Below are 22,465 nucleotides of genomic sequence, written 5' to 3' on the forward strand. Positions count from 1 at the left end.
GTAGGTCGTTGCAAGAGAATATTGCTGTGAAATTCCTAAATTTATAAAGTAATATTTCGTGTTTTTAAAGCACAGATTTCAATGTATTTCTGTTACAACAGTTAGGTGTTTGATGCAAAATTTTGAAGGAGGGCCAACTAAAATGCCTATAACTAACTGTGTAAATACACAGAACTAATTTCTGTTACCTGCCTTTGAATATATTGATTTTTTTTAATGGTTTGAATAAAGTTGGATTTTATTAAGTCAACTGTCTCGCTTTGGTCAGGAAAGTCCCAATTTTGCCACTTTATCCTCCTGTCCCGGTGAGCGACACTCTACCCCCCAAGCCCCTCTGGCTTCCAGATTCGCTGGAGGGTATGAGAATCTCAATGTATTAACAGACATATGGGTCTGGGATACAGAAGCTTGTGAATTTTGGCATATAAAGTGTTAACAAACAATGATAATGGGCTCTATTCACTAAAAGGAGAGTTGTGATTCAGCTCCATGACCTCACTATACAATATGCAGCTTCTGCTGCAGGAGGAGCCTGGCTGGCCCTGGATAATGTATAGTTAAATCCGCGAGACATCTTACACATTGAATTATGCATTATACAGGGCCAGCACAGCCGTTGATTGTTCAAAATGAAGTGAGGTAGCTGAAATCACAACTATTTTTATTATTATTGTTTATTGTTTTATATAGCGCCATCAGATTCCGCCGTCCTGTACACACAACTCTGTTGAAACCCCTTCTGCCAACTCTTCCTTTAGTGAATAAAGGTATAGTAGTTCTTATAATCCGTGGGGGATGATAAGACTGTGATGCCACCTTCTCAGATGCTTAAAAAACTTCTCGAGGGGCCAGTCTGTCACACATTAATCAAAATAAAGTGACTCTATGTAGAATTTTGGAGCCAGGCAGAATATTTAGGAACCAACTGGAGTTTTCTGAGGATCCTGGAAATTCTCTGTTCATAAAAAAAAATAAAACAAAAATGAAGGAGCGAGCAGTAAGCTTTTGGGATGCCTCTGGCTTCCGAGTTGTGAAGCCCTGCTTTAGATTTTTACTCGCTCGTGTTTTTTTTAATCATTCTGAAAATAGAACTCGGCATAAATCTGTCCCGTTTTATTGATTGAAGCACATTGTGGGGCCCTTGTGCACCGGCTAATATTACAATTTTAAAATTAAATATGAAAAAGAGAACCAAATAATTATTTACCTTTCCGTTTTTCTTGTGTTCTCGTTCCATTAAATTATCATGTCTAAAAAACAATTCTCGTTGGCTGGCCAAAGTTGTGCATAATCAATATTATTAAATTTTTCAAGGTTATTCGTCTGCAACGTGCGACGTTAAAATTCCCCGTTTTAAAACATTCAGCCCTCGGCTCATTTATTTCTACTTACGCGCTATTGATTTTTATCGTAAGTGAAGGATAGATGAACGGAGGTCCGTGTTTTGTCGCATCGCTGTAACGTTTCACGGGGCGGTTAATTGTGTTTTCCTAAGCAAATGTCGTTTTAACAAATCCAGGCTTTATTACAAGTTGTTGAGTCCATGAATGCCAAGATTTAGTGTTTGATTCAATTTAGAAGTTAATTTAACCTTGGATTTCCATAGTATTATTTGTCGTGGCTCCCCGGGGGCATGTCAAATCTGCTCTATTGATTGCGCTGATCTGTAAAGTGCATTAGCGTCTTAGCTGTACTTAGCTAACCTATCCATTCGCGGACTGATCAGAAGACGCGTAACACCGGAGACTTCATACCTGTAACGGAACGCGGCAATCGAAATGTACTATTATGCATAAAAAAGTGATTCTGGAGCCATGATTGATTTGTGGTCTTACCAACATTGGAGCCAGTGGAATGTCCCTGCTTATTGAACCGGTGCTATGGTGATAAGACTAATTTTCATGGGTGGCATCGCTTATCTAAACATGGAAACGTAGAATCTGACGGCAGATCAGACCCATTCGGCCCGACCAGTCTGTACGTCTTTGCTGATATAGACTCAGACCGTAATCTGTCTTATGTTCTGGAGCCATATTCCTATCTCATGCATGTTTAGATTCCCTCAACGTATTAACTTCTACCACCGGTGGTGGGATGATGCCCAGGGTCTTGGACACCATTAGAGTAGTATCAGAGAAGATATCTCTCTCTATACAATGGAATATTGATGGCACTTCTGAAGCACCAGAAGTTAGTGGAAAAGCTTTGTAAAGAGAATAACAAAGACCCCACTTCTTTACAGCAATATAATGGCTAATGGTTTATCGGACTACTGGCGTTGTTGGAAATCTGTGAGCGTAAGGGATATATGTGCTCCTGTTAGCAGCACCTGGGTTTAAAGCTTGTTTACAGAGGAGTTGAGGTCACCAGGAAATTGTATTCTTCACACTTTCAGTTAATTACGGTGATCCACCAACAATAGGAGAGTGTTTTATCGCTCTAAACTCACTCTCTAGATAAACATGCGTTTATAAGGGCCAGAGAGATTAGAACTGTAAACTGCCAGAAACATGATTTTACGGCAAGAAACATGTAGTTAGAAAAACAAAAAAACGAAACGTATTCTGCCCTGCGAGGGTAATTTATCCTGGGACGTCAGGATTTTTGTTACACATAAGTCCAGTGTACTATAGAAAAGCTTAGTGATAATAAGTTAATAATTTCTGTTTCTGCTCCGCTTAAAAGGGAAGCTCAATTCAGTTGGAATATGGGTTTATTTCTACGAGGATTTCACATATAGGTCAAGGATGAGAATACAACATACCCCTATGGAGATGTGTTACTGAATAACCCCCAATCCCCCCCCACGCTTCTCAAATTGTATTGAGATAGTGTCTGAGTGGCATGAATAAAGAAAAGCAGCTTCATAAAATTTATACAAAAATAATAAAAATGTATTAATCTTTTAATAATTTCTGTTTCAAGTTATGGCCATCAAGTTTAAATGCCCATCTCTAATTCTTCTCAGTATTTCTCAGCTTTTATCCTCCGATAATGTGACTTTTTGCTAGCGAGAGCTGCCACCAAGGTGTGATGTTGACTGTACCAGGAATTTCATCGAGACCCTAAATTCCTCCGAGAAGAAACCTTCTCGTGTTAATAGCGTATTCTCTGACCTTCCTCCATCATGTGCAAACACATTTTGGATTTTTCTTCTCCTTGTAATTTCCCTTTGATTGTATTTACCTTTCCTTGTGCTATTGTATTTTAATTTTAGCCTTTGGTGTTTATCAATGAAATACTATCTTTTGTCCATTGCTCCTCTGAATTAGCCTTTGTTGAAGCCCAAATGTGCCGCCCATTAGCATCTCTCTGATTTCTGGTCAAGTAAACCAAAACTTCCATTTTCCACCTTTATGAAGCCACCCAGGTTAAAGAAGTGTCGCAGTGTTCTCCTATCACCCTTGGCAAATTGAGCCCATTGTCTTCATTAACTTGGACGATCTTGGTGGGAAATAGTCGACGATTTATGAGCGAGGGTAAATAAAAAAAATCCACCTTTAACTGATTCACTTTTAGTGGCACTTCAGCTAAATAAAGCTTAATGGGCCATTTAATCCTTGCCTGGTAGGAATTTCACACTGGGTTTTACAAGACTCTTAAATCCTTTTACAAACGTTGACCATCTAATGTGTCCTTTTGGGTTAAATAGTTACAGGGTGCAGAGGTTATTTAATTTTCCTTTTCAGTGCAGGAGAATTAGGATAATTTAGAAAAATGTATTAAAACTACCAGTTGCTTCTGTGTTTTCTTTGTGGAATTGCTTTGGAGATTAACAGCCGGGGGGCTAAGGGATTATTTTTCTTCCTGAACTAGAAAATATAATTAATTTAGTATCGTGAAGTTCTCCTCTTCTTCTCACCCACCTGAAGACAGGCTGCCCGAACCAGTCAAGAGCAATCAGCAACTTTACAATAAGGGAGAGATAACTTGATGGGGAAGAATAATCATTTGCTAAGTAACTGATAAAATCAATTGTCTATTTGTAAAGATGAGTTCTGGATTATGTTTTTGTTTTTTATACATTAATCAGTTCAGGGACAATATGTTGGTTGTATTATTACTACTATTTTTGAAGATCTGGCTAAGATGGCAGTAAAGCTAAAAAAAAAACAAAAAAAAACACTTAAATATTTCAAGGTGATAAAGCATTTCTTGCAAAGTTTCAGAAGAAACGTGTTTTATGGATCCTTCTGGTTATCTATTTCAGGAGCGTTACGCTTCACGCATTTCAAAAAGCTCCAGGTCGCAAACATTTCCTCCGGTGTGAGTTAAAGCCCCCCGCGCTGCCTCCGTAGCTTTCCTTCTAAGATAAGCAAAGCCATATAACGGTTCTGTCGTTTTCCCCAAATGCTAGGTGCTAAATCAACCCGCGTAACGATGTTTACAGAGTAATGATTATTCTGCTTAATTAATATTTCTTTAAATAGTTTTCAAAAGTATTATTCTTCATTTTTAAACTAATATTTGCATAATATAGTGTTTTCAGGCAGCTGCGTATTAGTTAGCTCTGTTATTTTGGCCCAATTTTCCCTGTGGTAAGTAATAGAATGGCTTGGTCTTATTCATACAGCTTGACATACTGCATTCAATTTCATTTGCATTGCCATAAAGAGTCAGCCCAGTGTGGTGAATATGCAGTAAAAGTCACCCAAAATATCACATGGCTGACAACAATGGCCGCCTCCAGGTAGCATGGGAGAAGAGGAGAGAACATGTTTTTTATGCCTCCTTTTGCCACAAGTCCTCAGCTTCCAAATATTCCCTAACTTTTAAAACCAAATATCTACAAAACAATTCCAAAGGCTGGGAAAAAAGCACCTAATCAATTTCATTATTCTAAAAACTTTGGCACCAATAGATAAGGCATATAAAATATTTAGCATATATTTCAATTTTTCTTAAACAGTAAATAATGTTTAATTTTATTCTCATTTAAGCGGTTTTTTTTATGGCAACTCTCGGGATGTTGGATATTTCTCTCCCTCTATTTTGAAAGTTGTTAGATGTGGCCTTTGTGTTGTGATTAAATACAATTCTTTTTTTCTTGCAGGCTTCTCTACAGTCTGGCTTTTAACGCTAGATTTTTAAGACATCTTTGGTATCTGATCTCTTCAATGACAACGAAAATGATCACCGGGTATGTATCCATGTGTTTTCCTTTTTTTGAGTTTATGCGCTACGACTGATGGGTTTGTTTAATTTTTGAAATTGCTTTTCCTTTAATTGGCCTCCCCTGGCTTTTTTTTTCGGTGGAATGTAGAAGATTGTGTTTTATTTGTAGGTCATTTAAGGTTTATGATTTTCCAGTTGCCACGCCAGTTTTGAGTAACCTCAGCTTTCTCTCATGATCAGGTCTATGGTGCCGCTCATTCAGGTGATCTCCAGAGGCTCACCGATGTCGTTAGAGGATTCCAATCGGATCATCCCCTTGTTTTATCTGTTTAGTTCACTATTTAGCCATTCCCTTATTTCGATACATGACAATGAATTCTTTGGTGACCCCATTGAAGGTAAGAGATGTTACAATATACTGCCGTGGCTCAAAGCAGTCAGCAGTTATTATGTACAAAAACTTTCATTACACGGTATTGCGTTACACTTCTTGGCCTCGGTTCCTAAAATAGAATCTCCTAGTGTATCCATTTGTTAATTCCATAGTTACAAAAACCTTGATGTCTCAACAAAGCTCTTTATAATTTAGTAATTTAGTGAATATGGTTACCCATTAAAAGATATCCTTTCAGTATCGCTGTGTCCTCTATATGTCAGTTTTCCCCAGATCGCAATATCTTAGCATATTTTAAGAATTTGTTGTGTCTTGGAATGTTTCTAGTGGCCGGCCAGAGACAATCCTCAATGATGCCTTTCACGTTGGAGGAGTTGGTAATATTATCCCGCTGCCTTCGAGATGCTTGCCTAGGAATCATCAAGTTGGCTTATCCTGAAACCAAGCCAGAAGTGCGAGAAGAATATCTTGCAGCATTCAAAAGCGTTGGTGTTACCACCAACATCGAAATGCAACAACGTATCCAAACAGAGCAGAAACGGTGGATCCAGCTCTTCAAGGTATTTCTGAAACCTTAAATACAGCTAACAAATTTACGCAAGCATTCTAAATCGGCCAGCTTTTGGACCAACATGGTGTGAGTTATATCAGGTATAATTCTCCTACGAAAACATGTTGTTGGGTTTAATGTTATGCTGCGTTTAGGACAAAAGCCTTTTTTAGCTTATGCTTGTTGAAGCTGCTGTTGGGTTCTTCATTGTTTGGGGCCAGTTCTGTGATACCCAACTCAGATAGACAATTCCCCTACATCCTTTATGCAATTTAATAATTAGAGTTTATCTCTTATATTAACTCTTGTCGATAGGTGGGTGCCTGTATCAGTCTGGCATATTAATTCTGCCCTTCACCAGCCCTTTAATGCCAAACATAGGTGGACAATACTTTGGGCTTGAACCTGGATTAACAAAAATGGCGGCATGTGAGCCCAAGCTTAATCTTCTCACACTTATTCGCACGCGGAAGTGTATTTTGTCTTCTAAAATAGTGTGTACTACAGACAGTCTACAATTAAAACATAGCTATGTGGAGATTCATATCGTAGTTGAGAACTCAACGTCGGGCAGACAGGCAGACGCTGTTTATGGAGGAGACCGCAACGTTTTGGATTCATGCTTAATTAGCAACGCATCTCAATTGGTTTAATGATGAGGTTAACGGAGCAGATGGAAAACAAATCACTTGACAGCGACAACACAACTTAAGTAAATCTTGTTCCTTGTTTTACCGATGTCAGCACTCGCAGCTCTGAGTAAGCAGGGACGGCGGCAACGTATGAGAGCGCTTGAGTCTCCAAGATGCCCCCCCCTTCAAGCAAACAGATCTAGTCAGCTAAAATTGCTCATTAAAAAGGCGCGAGCAAAAGAAGTGCATTTTCCAAATTGAATGCTAGATTTACAGTCCGTTTAATACCAACGACCTCTCGCACAGTAATGTTCAGTTCGAGTCATCAGCTGTCCCTCCAGGTCTTTTATCACTGCCTTTGTCAAGCTATCTATTTAATTGAAAGAAGTTAATTGAATGAAAATTATCAACTAAGCTTGTATTAATATTGCTAATGGAACTTCCTTTTTGGCCATGTTTGGAGAGAGATGTCACGTTACACTTTAGGAGGGACCCATTAATGCCTGCACTTAACCTGATGGACTAATTAAGCCACGCTTATTCATTCTACAAGTCTACAATAGCCTCGATCCGGCCCATTCTGTCAGATTTTACAACGCATTTCACTTATGAGCATGAGACTCGCGAAACATTAGCCAGAGTGGGACTAAATGATAATGTTTTGATAGTAGCAAATACAGCACTAATGTGCCATAATGCGCTGGGCTTTCTGCTGCACTTTCGCTCAACTTTCATTTAAAAGTCTTAAAAAGGACCAAATGAATCTGTTAATGTAGCTGCCAAATGAATCTATTTTAAGAAAAATATCAGTGTCTGCGGTTGCCAGAAAATTTGCAGTTTGGGCCCGTATTAATGATCTGATGCAGACATCTTGCAGTTTAAAAACGAAAAGAAAAAGAAATTATAAAATTATGGATAAATGTCTTTTTTTTTATTTAACTCGTGGGGCCCTGAAAAGGTAAAAAATACGTAGAAAGATTTTTTTTTGTGCATCCCTTTAGGCGCCATTTCAAGGCCCTTGTATTGGGGAAGAAACACATCACTGGTACATAGTACCATCATGCAGATTCGGGTCACCAAAGGTTCATGGACTCTCACTAGTAGATAACATCACACATTTACCTCACAGACATCACTAATAGATAACATTACACATTTACCTCAGAGACATCACTGGCAGTGTTACATAGGCTCTATCCAGACATCACTAGTAGAAAACAATATACACATTTACCTCACAGACATCACTGGTAGATAACATTAGGCATTTACCTTACAGACATCACTAGCAGTCTTACATAAGCTCTATCCAGGCATCGCTAGTAGATAACAATATACACATTCACCTCACAGACATCACTGGTAGATAACATAAGACATTTACCTCTCAGACATCACTAGCAGTTTTACATACACTATCCAGACGTCACTAGTATATTGTACTATCATACAGATACATGGACTCTACACAGACATCACTAGTTAACAGCATTACACATTTACCTCACGTACATCGCTAGTAGATAACATTAGATTTTCACCTCACAGACATCACTTGTAGACAACATTACACATTCGCCTCACAGACATCACTAGTGGATAACATTACACATTCACCCCACAGACATCACTAGCAGTCGTACATATGCTCTACCCTGACGTATCACTCTGCACTAACATAAATACTAATCGCAGGAGATACACAGACCGTTTCCTGCGCATGTATTTACAGACATACATCCCAATCCTTCATGCACAGTGGTGTGCGGAAGGGAATACTGTGGGATGGAATTCCTCTATTTCAAAGGGTATAATGTTCAAACACGGAAGGGGAAAAGGATAATATAAGTGTTTAAATGTCATTTAATATTAAATTATTTTAAAACTTGGGAGTTTTCTTAACCTGACAAGAGGCATTGCAAATTTTCCTCCCCAGTCATTCATGCGTCAGAAGATCTCTTGAAGTCTTGAGAGTTTATTACAAGCCTTGTCTCAGACTGGACAGAGCCCATGTTTGATTCATTTAGGGTTTTCTAGCTTTCATTTTCATTTGCCGGTAAGACGGATCTGGTGCCAAAGGTACTTATATTCTTGTCTTGCAGGTTATTACCAATTTGGTGAAAATGTTGAAGTCTCGGGACACGAGAAGAAATTTCTGTCCCCTGAATCACTGGTTGTCAGAACAAGAAAATATCAAGGCCGATAAGGTGAGTTTTCAGGATGTGGGGCGAGTGACGTTAGAATGGACTCCTTTGTTTTTTATGGAAACTTATATTTTGGGGTCGGAAGAAAAAAATTATTTCCTGTTCTGAAGTTGGGGTTGGTATTTCTACAAACTTGAGATTTAGTAAAGGTCAGTCTGGCATCATAATTGTAAAAATGTACATTACCATTCAAAAGTTTGGGGTCACTCAGCTATTTTCATGAGAGTGATGTGAGTGATAAAGGGCCATTGGAACACAGGAGTGATGGGAGTGATAAAGGGCCATTGGAACACAGGAGTGATGGGAGTGATAAAGGGCCATTGGAACACAGGAGTGATGGGAGTGATAAAGGGCCATTGGAACACAGGAGTGATGGGAGTGATAAAGGGCCTCTGTACGCCTAGGAATAGATTTCATTAAAAATCAGCTGTTTCCAGCTACAATAGTCATTTACAACATTAACCCCGTCTGCACTGGATTTCTCATCCATTTCATGTTATTTTAAAAGACAAAATTTGTGACCCCAAACTTTTGTAGTAGTGTGTTTTTAAATCCCTTATACGGGTTGATTGGGGTTTGAGTTGCAGACAAGAAGAAACATTGTGTCACTGAATGAACTGGCAGAGGGCAGTACATTGCCCCGGCAGGTATTATTTACAACAATGGAGTAGTTTTCATTCTTTCTTTGGTCACGTCTCTTTTTGTTTCTTCCTAGATTACTCAGCTGTACGTACCATCTGCTAGACATGTGTGGAGAAGGATGGGAGTCAGGGGAATGGGAAGAATCGGACCCCTACAGTCAACCTTAGATGGTACGTGTCTTGTATGTCTATTAGCAGTCTTCAGCATACATATGCGATATAGATATGCTTTTCCAGAGACCCACCCGTAACATCTACACACTTAACACTTAAAACGTTTATTTCAAAGGAGCAGAGATGTTAGAACAAGAGGCCGTAATGTAAAACTAGATGGTCAGAGGCTTAGATGTAATGCAAGGAAGTTTTACTTTACTGAGAGGGTTAAAAAGCACCCCAGCGAGAGCATTTAAACATGCATTCGATTTGGAATATTGACCACGACCAGGCCAAGGACTGATTAAGGTCTGAGGCTTTACATCAGGAATGGGAAGACTAGATGGGCCTAATGGTTCTTATTTGCTGTCAAATTCGGAGTTGACGCTTTATATCGATCGTGAATAATAATTTTAATTTTTTTTATCGGACATTTTAATAATGTTTTATGAAAGTGTTATTTTATTGACTCTCTTTTAGTTGTTACCTGTTTATGATGTGTTGATAACCTAATCCAGTAACTGCCAGCATATTACATTGAGAGCCATGTACGATATTCGTGGGGGGCCCACTGGCTCCTGAGGATGAGGAATACCAATTGTCAGGATGTTCCACGAAAGCCCAGCTGCTTCTGTTTGTGATTCCTCATTGCCCTAAATGGCATACCTTTTGGGTTTTTACAAACGGCCTCTATTGACATCTACTAACCATAATTCTCTGCAGAAACCGAGGTCTTAATGTAAAAAAGCAGGACTAATTGCCCAGAATAATTGCTCTGTAGTTCCCCGGTTAGTGGCTTGTCTTTGCTGTACATGCAGTTTTTGCAGTAGATTGCTTTTAACCCTTACATTAGGTCTGCTTTCATCAACATTGTTATGCGAAATGTCAACAAGCGGAAATTACCTCAAAATCAAAGCCAGAATTAAAACACAAGATCCATCAACCTCGGAGTAGGACGCGGGAAACTCTTTGTGTGCTTCGTTTTCTTTAATAGCTATGAGGCACTTCAAGGGTAAACACTTTTGGGTGGACTTTGGGGGTTGAGAAATACGTGCGTCTGTAGTTATATTTTTATGAAATATTCCACACATTTAAAACCCACGCTGCATGCCATTCTAAGCTAATTACTAACGTTAACCAGTTTTACTTCTCTCATTCTTAAGTTTCTATGGGATGTTTCTCATCTGATTATGATTTCTATACATATAAAAGTATTATCGCCGTGGAAGTTGTTGGTTGAGCCAAGTGTGGCTTCAAGTACATTTAATTTGTATGTTCGCTGTATGCACTTCCGGGTGTGACCGAGAATTCACACCAAGGCTGTGGTGGATAGTGCAGCATGGAGCGAGGAGAGGGGCTGCCATATCATGTTGTGTGCAGGGGAAGCGTGGGGCTGCCGAATGCTATTGTGTTCTTGTGTAATTATTAGTCATTATTATTCTACCAGCAACCCAGGAATCTGAATTCTTATGCTTTCTAGGTTGTGCGCTTGTTTAATTTTTGCCAATTTTAATAATGGCTACTTTTGTATACTAAATACTTTCTGCTCTATGAAGGTAACACACAGAATGTTTACAAGTTAATTATACCCTTTAGTAGCCAACGTATTATCATAACAACATGTGGAGTCGGGAGCTTTCAAGACCTTGTTCAAGACCTTAGAGGTCAATTCTAAAGAAAGGCCTCAGAGGTCTTGAAGGTTTATGCACATGCGTATATAACGCTTTAGAAGGTATCAGAAATACCTGAAGAAGGCAGAAGGCAGTGGGTATTGCAATAACGGCCCCTAGTTTTGCGGGTGAAGCATGAAAGCTTTGGGGCTTGGTGAAGTTTAGGTCAGGGTAAGTATCTTGCAAAATTTGCTACTCGCAACTTCTGAATGTGTGCCGTCAGAACATGTCTGCCCAGCCGTTTTCTGATAGGCCTTAACCTCTGGCTCTGAATGTAACCGTTAAACCAAGACACGGCTCAATCCAGTTCTAAATTAATATGTCTAAATTGTGAAGGAAAATCAGTGTCTGGTTATTAAATACAAATCTCAGAGCTGGATCTCTGAATAGTGCTTTGAGGAGCTGCCAAACCAGAAGCCGTCCATCATCGGTGATAGATGCTCTCCAAGGATCTAAGGAATTTTATCAAACAGCGGAGATACTTTTTTGACCAGAGCATTTTGTTGCTGCAGCATCTGCTTTAAGATATGAAGTATTTAAAAGTGCTTGGAGGTGAAGGGCCAACCCCATATCCCCCAAAAATGTCATGCCCCCCAAAAAGCCAATGTATTTCCACTGTTACTGTTACCCTAAAACACACTCACTATGTGAGAACTTTCTACCCTGTCAAAGTACCTCTCGACGTTGCCTTACTTGTGTTAAACCCTCCAAACTCAAAAGAAAACGCTCTACCGCAATAAATATTCCTTTTTCCCCCAGTGGGCATGGAGCCAGCACCCCTGTCTGTTTCCGAAGAGAGGCAGCTGGCAATATTAACCGAACTTCCCTTCGTAGTGCCCTTTGAAGAAAGAGTTAAGGTATGTTCTATCAAGCTAATGTCATCTCTCTGTTTTACAATCAGCCTTAGAAATACAAACTGCCCATTGTGGTCCTTGTACCTCTCATATCGTCTTTGGTCTCACACACACAAAATACTTACGTCAGAGAAATGAGTTACTGGTTCTGTCCCTTCCAGCTTGAAACATGCTTCATAACTTACTTCCTCATAGTAACTTATGCTAAATCCATTCTTCATATTATCTTATCCTATGTCTGTTCTACATTGACCCAAAGCATCCTTCTCCTGTGTACTGGTGTGTCCCAACTATCTTATGTCTGGGTTTTTTTTGCTGTGAGGAACCTCTCTGGTGTCTTCCATCTAACTTATAAAGATCAGATACAATGCATTGTATAATGTGAATTTACATTATTTGCACCTGGATATCTATTTCTAGATCTTCCAAAGACTAATCTACGCGGACAAACAGGACGTTCAAGGAGATGGACCTTTTCTGGATGGAATCAACGTTACCATTAGAAGAAACTATATTTATGAGGATGCCTACGACAAACTATCTCCAGAGAATGGTCCGTAACCAAACAAAGCATTTCGATTGTAAAATGTAAAATATTGCACTCGTAGAATTTGTTTACTACCTTTCCTTTCGGGAAAAAAAGGAATGTTTTCCGTATAAGAAATGGTCTTCCTTCATATCTGAGATGTTTTATTAGTTGATAAAGGATTGGTGACATTTGTAACTTTCTTTCAGAGCCTGATCTGAAAAAACGGATCCGTGTCCATCTGCTCAACGCACACGGTCTGGATGAGGCCGGCATAGACGGCGGTGGAATATTTAGGGAATTTTTAAATGAACTTCTGAAATCTGGCTTTAATCCCAATCAGGGATTTTTTAAGACTACAAATGAAGGGCTCCTCTATCCTAACCCTGCAGCGCAGATGCTTGTGAGCGACTCCTTTGCGAGACATTATTACTTCTTGGGACGAATGCTTGGAAAGGTGAGAAACATTATTTAAGTGTATACATTTTTAATTTTTATTTTTTATTTTATTATAACTGGTCATAGCTTTGCCAGAAATTGCTGTTTGCCTTTTGTGGGTTTGCCATATTGTTTGGGAAGGATTAGGGATTTTTGTATTTTTTTTTTTTTAACATGTATCCTCCTATGAGCAATCGGCTATGTGCAAACAATGAGGTTCAGCTTACTTGTCACAACTTTATAGCTTTGTTTCTTTAGAGGTTTTAGACAGAAGGCAGGACATAACGATTTGTTTACCACCCATTTACAATGGTGAATTCACTGCTTTCATCAGGATTTCTCACCCACCTCAATATATCATTAAATATTTGTTGATATTAGAGTTTATTATTTACAGTAGAATCACTAGATGACATTCGGAGAGACTGAATTAAACCCATTTGATTAGTTACGGGCTGCCGTGAGATCTTCAGCTTTTTCAGTTCAGTTGAACTTTTAAACTAAATACCTCCAAAATTTTATGAATCCAGTTTTATGAATCTGTATTGAACAAAAATCGTTTCTACATTAATTTTCACTGTGCTAAAAATTAAATGAGATAATAAAAATTGAAATTATACCCTTTAATTTGCCAAAACTGTACACTAAACTGTATGGGACCTTTAACCAGTCCTTAGCAATTACATTTTGGGATCATATCCTTCCAAAAGTACAACCATAATCAAATTATGTATATATATATATATATATATATATATATATATATATATATATATATATATATATATATATATATATATATATATTTTTTTTTTTTTCTCTTTGTCTATTTTAAAGAATTTGGTCACCGAAATAACGCTTCTACTTTAAGCATATCTGATGCATAATGATGTGTGTGTGTATATATATATATATATATATATAATTATTAGCTTGTACAAACAATTCACGGGTTAAACATAGCACACATTTGGTGTATACATATATAAATCAAAAGTATTAAAAGCCTACTTTATGGATATTTCTTGGGGATACTGTATTCTCTCTGGTTTAGTTCCTGATTGGTTCATGTAACCTTTAGAAGGGTTGGTGATAGGAGTAGGGAAGGAAATGCTGGATTTGCCATAGACTGCCACCAATCTCCTCTTACATAAGGTGGACCTTTAAATATATCCTAAAAATTACATTTCCAAATAAAAAGCACAATTCGGTTTATATTTTTAGTTTTACTAAAAACAGTTCTTCATTAGCAAAGGGAGAAGGCAGATTATAACCCACATGGTGTTAAACCGAATACTGAATTACAGCCCCTTCTCTGTGCACATTAACAGTTAATTTGTACTGGGGGGGCTTTGCGAGAATACATATCCTTTTTTTTATCTGTGGCCCTCAATAGGGCCCTCGCTTTGCCAGGGGCCCTTACAAATAGTCTAGTATGGTTCGTGGATAGATCGGTGACATAAATGACCCTTCCTGCAGCTGTTTAAAGGGTAATGCTTGTTGTATTGGTACATTAACTAGAACACAGAGAGGAAAAGGGTGATTGCATTTCATTTTATTTCAGATGAGCTCATAATTTTAATTTTCCAGTGATGATACATAGTTTAGCAAGATTTAATAGTACAAAGAATTGTCTTCGGATTGATCTGATTTTAGAATCTACATTTAATCCATAACAGGCCTCCCGGGCATTATATATGAGTTAAGGCGTCATTGTGCCAAATGTATATGGGAAATAGATTCAAGCAGTAGGACCAAAGATAATTAAAATGAGTTCAGAAATATGAATTTCCTCCCAGTCAGCTTTGATATAGTGTAAAACTAATGGTTATCCCCATGGAGCGCTTGGATATATTGTACAGAATAGTTTGGTAATTTACACCCTCGTCCTATTCACAATCAGAAAAATTAATCTCTTTTTCGTGTATTTCAAGGGTAGAAAAAAAAACTACATTGTCTCATAATTAGACGTTCTAGAACTTATTTCTCTTTCCAACGCGTGAGAGAAAAGTCATGTGAAATGAAAAGCAGTTTTTTTTTCCAGCTTTATTTTTTTTTTACTTTTTTGGCCTTTATTTTATTTAAATTAATTTTAAATAAAGGTGGTAGAATTTAAGTTTTACTATTTACTTGTTATGTAAATGTGCAAAAAATTGGTTACATTTTACTTTCTAAAGTGTAATTATATTTAATTTTACTTAAAAATAAACTTTATAATTTGTGACGTAAGGCTGTTGGAGGCTGAGCTCTTGTCTTTTTTAGGTCCGTGGTGGGTTATAAAAGATATATTATATTTTAGCACCAAGCCCCCCCCCATTTGATCTAGGTTTAACTCATGAGATATGGATATGTTTTGTCTCGATTTATCCTGGTTTCTCTGAGCTCTACCTCTTTAGGGGGAGTGGCTTCAGAGGGGTGCTGCTAGCTTGTTGTGTAGGGGGTGGGGCTGGCTCCAGAGTAGGAGGAGGAATGGGCATGGCTAAACGCTGCTCCCCTGCCCCGAGAACGAGGGAAGTGACCCGGAGACCCAAGAAGGATTAGTTCTTCACCCGGAGACTCCAGGCCAATCCCAGTGAGTTTTAAGTATGTTTATCACATACTTTACTATGATGAAGCGGGCCAGATTAAGTGTATATAAATATGTAATACAACACATTAAGGACCTGCAGGCCTCCAGCTGGACAAAAATAGCTTTGCAGACACAATCTACTCCACCAGATGACATCTTTAATTTTTTTTTTGAGTGGGGACTAAAGCAAGAACTGTCATCTTTATACCATATCCTGCACTTTATACTTCTGTCTACCAAATAAACACGTCTAAGCAATACATGTGTATTAGCAACCCACCTTAACGTCTCTCCCCTGGTGTTAAGTTGGTGATTGCTGTCGATTGCCTTAGGTAAAGGTGGAGCAAAGAGACACGGAAGAGCTTCACGATATTAAGCTAATTTGTTAAGGTTGGCTATGCTATACCTTTTGCCTCATATCTCAGCTTCTCTGATGTTTATTAGTACCATACTTTTAAGCAATTTCACAAATCTATTGGTAGTTTTCATAAATAAAAGCAGTCAGTCTGACCATTCCCCTTGGTGCTGTTCAGGTAAATCTTATGTTAATCAGCTGATCATCCTTTGGATATATTTTACGCAGTAGTGTTAACCTGGCGCATTCTTAATCATCGGTACATATTACCCAACCTCAAGGTTCTGTTTGTTCCAGCTTTAAATTAATATGGAAGAATTTAAAGAGCTCTAAAGCATGGTCTATTAGCACTAAATAGTGTATTGATTGCAAGAAGAATTTATGGGGTCATAATGTATTTAAATTTTACTTAATGCATACATTAGTAATTGTTTACCGAGCTAAAGTATAAACAGGTCCCCGCACGTAAGTGTATAGGAAAAGAATTACCTACTGTCAGGGCCCACTTCTCCGTTAAAAGTTCCATTAGCGAATGATTGCTGCTTTTGGTTTGTGTAGCGATTGCATTTTATTGCCTCTAAATCAGGGTTTTGGACGGGGAATAAATAAACCATTCCGATGCCGCATACGGTAATAACATCTTGATCTTTAGGAAGAAGCGTCGTCCTGTTCAGTTACAATGTATTATTGGAATTCAGCCTTCTTTATAATTTAACCCTCGGAACCTTGGTTATGGTATGACTTTTTAGCTCCCCTTTTTTTGGGTGATTTAATATTAATATTTTTATAACGGTAAAAACACAGACTTCCCTCTAAAAGAAATAAACGATGTATTTAAATGTTACTGTTGCAGTGACTTTACATGCACATAGTGACACTGTAGCACATACTTGTTCATATAAATTACCCGTATGTTGCATATTATTAGTAATATCATTTATGATGCTCACAGGCTTTCATTTTATTGGGAGTGGGGCACAGTCGAGAGACACATTGGGGGGGTAACTAGTGCCATAGGGGTGGGGTAGAAGAACTAGATTGGTGGTATCAACAGAGGATGGTATTATACCTTCCAGGCACCCCTGTTTAGTTTTGCCCGTGCCCCTTTGGGACCCAATACCTCTGTTCCTCTTTCCTCCCCTGGTGCTCGTACCTGGGAATTTCCCGTTGGAGGCCAGCTGGGGCTCTGGGGCAGTAGGTCGATGAAGGGGTAGCTAGATGTCTGCATGGGTAGCTGTGCAAGGGGTGTCCCAGACAGTGTTAGGTGGGCGGGGAGTGGGTGTGGCCAAATACCACTCCCTTCCCAGAGAAAGAGGAAAGTGACCTGGAGACCCAGGGAAGGAGCACTTCACCCAGAGACTCCAGGACAAACCTCACGAGCACCCACATATGCCGATGTCCCTCTTTTCTAGGAACTCAGAACGTATGCTGGGTACGAGGGTATCTACAGCCCTAAAAGTCACAATAATTGTATAGAAACAGCAGAAATATTTTTATTTGTAATGATGTAAGTAAAATGCATTTCCCAGATGCCTTACATAACCACGGGCATAGCTAGTAATAGGTCAAAAGACACACAAAAAGTAAACCCCTCTACCCAGAGCTGCAGGCTGCACAGTGACCGTACATTAACAGTATGGGATTTAACACCCCATTGGTGTTAACCCTTTCAGATCATTTGCAGCCTCCCCTCTACATGTAAATGTTCAGACAATGATTATTGTACAGCGCTGCAGAAAATGACGGCGCTATACCAATCAACAAATGATAATTAACCTAAATATTTTCTTCCTCTCGACTAACAACTTATTGAAGAAAACGGGTAACACGCCTTATATAGTTTTTAGATGAAGAAATAAATGTTCGCTCTGGAACTACCCGGAGCTTGCGAGTGATGCATTTGAAAAGCATTATTTTTTTTATTGATTCTTAATGCAGTAAATTACTAAAGTTATTTGGCAGCAGACAGAAATGGCCTTGCGATGTTGTTACCATTTATCCTCCTGATAGCAACACAATTTGCGTTAATCACGTCCCCGGCTCACTCACTTATATTAAAAGGCTTCTACCATAATTAATCCATTTTATTTCCAATCATTTTGGCACAATTTCTGCCCATAAACACTGCGAGGAGACAGACAGCTGAGGAATAACGCACGCGTTTCAGCGGCCTACCTATGGCGGACGCACCGGGGACGGCGTTATTGATAGCATCGCTGGGGCACGCGGACCCAAACGCCTTCGGATTAAGACCAATGTGACAAATGCTAAGTGGATTATTTTGCATAAAAAATAGACAGTTTGCAAAGTTGTACAATTAACCTGTGTTTAGAAAATGCCGTGATTTACGGCCACGGTGATATTTGTGTCGCACGCATTATGGAAATTGAATTTATAATCCATTTAGCTGATGTGGTCATGGTTTTTAATGTCATCATTTATTTGACTTTTCAATACCGAATGTCTTTAAAGGTTTGAACCTGGCTTTTTTTTTGGGGGGTGGGGGTATTTGGTGTTTTTTTGCATCGCTGAAAAGTCATTCTTTACTCGTGGTGCTTTAAACACCAACCGCTCAAAGGACAAATCAAAAACACACCTTGAATACATCGAGTTTTTGCCGCATTGAGCCGTTGCACTTTGAACCAGTAACGCTACTGGTGTATGCTGGGACTGAAATAGGTAATATGGGTTTGTTGGTAGAATTTTGCCCCTCTCAGCTTCTTGGACTCCTTGAGTAAGAATGCCCCCGTTTAATGTCCTGGACACAGTTCGTACCCCCAACCAGCTGCTTCCCTGCATGAACATTGGTGTCTTTAGTTGACATTGATGCCTTTTATTGGAGCCACATAGAGAACGCTGTTACTGGAAAGCTCCGGTCATCATATGCCCCTTAAAGCAAATCATAGCTGTGAAGTCATTTTAATATTTTGTGGTGTCCCCACCTCCCTTATAAACGCATGTGGAGATTCCGCAGGATGATCTCATATGCATTTGCCCCTTCTCCCTGCCCCCCCCCCAGCTGTTTTTCGGGCAAGAGATCTCCTGTGACTTACTTCACCGGTCAGCTCCGGCGCTGGCTCCCCGAGTGCTCCGGGCCAGGATCTGTATACCTGGAACGCGCTCTCATTCATTCCTGCCACTGATTCCAGAACTGACGGCCCACAGAGGAGGAGGGTGGCTGCAGCTGCAGGGCTGCAGCTTATGCCTCAAGTGTTTTTTATTTTTGAAGAATGCATATTAAAGAACTCGGTATTTTTTGTTCTTTTATTAAACCAGACCTCTCATCATATTATCAAAGAAAGGGAAGGAAACCAGTCACTAATTAAACCATTCCTTTACACGCTGGATTTATACAGTTCATAAAATGTTTTAAAAATGTCATCATCAGTTACATCAGAAGCAAAAGAGTTATAATTCTATTATTTATGCTCTTCTTTTCTCTATGTTTTAAACGGTTATTTTAACACAGTACTCCATTTTCAGGGAATATTGAGGGTTTTTTTTTTTCAGTCTTGCATTACCTGTCAGAGTATTTACCAGCGTGTACCTGTTCAATTTGAGTATTTTAACATCTTTCCAGTATTTATATAATCAGCCCAGAAATCGTTTTAGAAAAAAAAAGGGAATACATTTGTGACCCGCTACCCTCTGCTTTAATGAACGCCATATAACCCGGAATCTGCCATAGTGTAAAAAATAATAAACTTCTTTAAAATGCATTACAAACCGTTTCAGACACCCTTTAACTATTGTTTTTTCCTCTTAAGGAATGGCACACTAGTGCATGAAGGGCACCATGTGATTGCAGATGGCACCGTGCATGCGCCGTGTGCTTTTGGCAGCTTAGTGACGGGGCTGCTGGTGCATTAGTAATATACACTACTGTTCAAAAGTCTGGGGTCACTTAGAAATGTCCTTGTTTGTAAAAGAATATAACATGAAATGGATCAGAAATCCAGCGCAGACAGGGTTAATGTTGTAAATGACTATTGTAGCTGGAAACGGCTGATTTTAAATGCAATCTCTTTATAGGAGTACAGAGGCCCTTTATCACTCCCATCACGCCTGTGTTCCAATGGCCCTTTATCACTCCCATCACGCCTGTGTTCCAATGGCCCTTTATCACTCCCATCACGCCTGTGTTCCAATGGCCCTTTATCACTCCCATCACTCCTGTGTTCCAATGGCCCTTTATCACTCCCATCACTCCTGTGTTCCAATGGCCCTTTATCACTCCCATCACTCCTGTGTTCCAATGGCCCTTTATCACTCCCATCACTCCTGTGTTCCAATGGCCCTTTATCACTCCCATCACTCCTGTGTTCCAATGGCCCTTTATCACTCCCATCACTCCTGTGTTCCAATGGCCCTTTATCACTCCCATCACTCCTGTGTTCCAATGGCCCTTTATCACTCCCATCACTCCTGTGTTCCAATGGCACGTTGTGTTCGCTGATCCAAGTTTAAGTTTAAAAGGATAATTGATTGTCAGAAAACCCTTTTTGCAATTATGTTACAGCGAGAAATGTCCTTGTTTTCCAGGAAAACGGCTCAGTGACCCCAAACCTTTGAATGTTAGTGTATATACGTCACCTTTCGGAGACACCGCTTCTAACACCTCTCCTTTCCTGTGGGAAGCGTCCAACCTGTAAACATCACGGGGTCATTGGAAGTTTGGAGGCTCTGCTTAGTGAATGGAGTTCAGGTTGCCGTTCAGTCACTAAGCAAATTTACGTAGCGTAATTAAAGTCTTCAATTGCCTTATAGGGCAATGATTAAATGGCCCACCTTGTGTTGTATGTGTAAGGTAATCCACGATAAAGAAGTGTGAAAATGCTTTATCTATAGCCAACAAGGCAACCCGATCAGATAATACTTGTACACAAACACAAGGATACAAGATCTTCTTAAGTAATTGTTGTCTTCATTAAAGCAGCCGAGATGTGAAAAGCTTTGACCTGTCAGGAGGATTTTCTTATTTGATTACAGCTGTATTGGCTCTATAAACATCTCCGGGGATGTCTTTCGATTGATGGCTAGATCGATGTGCCAAACGGCACATACCTCTCCGTGATTTCCCTGCAGAGGGGCAACATGTTCCGTAGGGTTGCTCAACGGGGTCACCAGCTAATCGATAGGTTTATGCCATTGTGTCATTTTCCTTAAACGTGTAGTCAAAGTGTAACAAAAGCAAGAATGTCTACAAGATATATACCGTATTTATCGGCGTATAACACGCACTGGTGTATAACACGCACCCCCATTTTTGAACAAAAAAACTGAACAAAAAAACTTCATCAGAATCACTGCTATCTGGGAAACCACACACACACAGTAAGACACACACACAGTAAGACACACACACACTAAGACACACACACCCTAACCCCCCTTCTCAGGATCTCCCCTCTCTCTCCCTAACCCCATCCCGGTCACTTACCTTCAACTCCTGTGTTGGAAGCGTGAGGAGTTTGTCTCGGGTGCCGGCGCTTCACTGCTGAGCGCCGGCACCCGAGACAAACGCCTCACGCTTCCAACACAAGAGTTGAAGCGCTGAGGCAGAGGCAGAGGCAGGCGGCAGGCGGCGGAGGCTGAGGCAGGCGGCTGAGGCAGGCGGCAGGCGGCGGCGGCGGCGGCTGAGGCAGGCGGCAGGCGGCGGCGGCTGAGGCAGGCGGCGGCGGCTGAGGCAGACAGAGGAGTCCTGGATTTCTGTCAGTCAGGGGGGTCCGAGAGTTGCCGTGCGGTCGTCTTCAGCAACCGCTCGGCACCCCTTGGGCCCCCCCTGACTGGCAGAACTCCAGGGCCCGGTCGCAGTTGCGACCCCGGTAGTTCCGCCACTGGCTCTAGGATTTATCGGCGTATAACACGCAGGTAGGATTTCAGCTTCAAATTTTAGTTAAAAAAGTGCGTGTTATACGCCGATAAATACGGTATATAAAATTCTAATCCACCATATGGCAGTTTTAAAGGTAATTTGTAGTAAGAGTTCTGCCTCCATGTTGTAAAGCTGTGGGCTCTTCTCTTAGATGCTTTCTGCTCCATTTTTGAAATACAGAATGTTTTCTTCTATATCAGCATCTGCCTGACATGCGCTACAGTTCGTAGGTTTGGTGTCACTGAGCTGTTTTCATGGAAAACAAGGACATTTCTAGTTGTAACATAATTACAAAAGGGTTTTCTAACCATCAATTAGCCTTTTAAACTTGGATGAATAAACACAACGTGCCATTGGAACACAGGAGTGATGGGAGTGATAACGGGCCATTGGAACACAGGAGTGATGGGAGTGATAACGGACCATTGGAACACAGGAGTGATGGGAGTGATAACGGGCCATTGGAACACAGGAGTGATGGGAGTGATA

The 22,465-nt window shown here is 39.9% G+C and overlaps 2 protein-coding genes across 2 annotated transcripts in view; both read left to right on the forward strand.

Moving 5' to 3' along the window:
* Nucleotides 1–22,465, forward strand: part of DNAJB6 (DnaJ heat shock protein family (Hsp40) member B6) — a 261,352-nt gene that overhangs the window by 178,251 nt on the left and 60,636 nt on the right. The gene's annotated exons all lie outside the window — the stretch shown is intronic.
* The window catches only part of UBE3C (ubiquitin protein ligase E3C), a 46,543-nt gene that overhangs the window by 15,049 nt on the left and 9,029 nt on the right, over nt 1–22,465 (forward strand). The window contains exons 12-19 of the mRNA XM_053467713.1: nt 5,054–5,140; nt 5,356–5,513; nt 5,837–6,069; nt 8,794–8,898; nt 9,611–9,707; nt 12,119–12,216; nt 12,634–12,766; nt 12,949–13,196. Coding sequence (XP_053323688.1) covers nt 5,054–5,140; nt 5,356–5,513; nt 5,837–6,069; nt 8,794–8,898; nt 9,611–9,707; nt 12,119–12,216; nt 12,634–12,766; nt 12,949–13,196 — 1,159 coding nt within the window. The remainder of the gene's footprint in view (nt 1–5,053; nt 5,141–5,355; nt 5,514–5,836; nt 6,070–8,793; nt 8,899–9,610; nt 9,708–12,118; nt 12,217–12,633; nt 12,767–12,948; nt 13,197–22,465) is intronic.

This window comes from Spea bombifrons, chromosome 5 (assembly GCF_027358695.1).
Source record: "Spea bombifrons isolate aSpeBom1 chromosome 5, aSpeBom1.2.pri, whole genome shotgun sequence".
Taxonomy (NCBI): Eukaryota; Metazoa; Chordata; class Amphibia; order Anura; family Pelobatidae; genus Spea; species Spea bombifrons.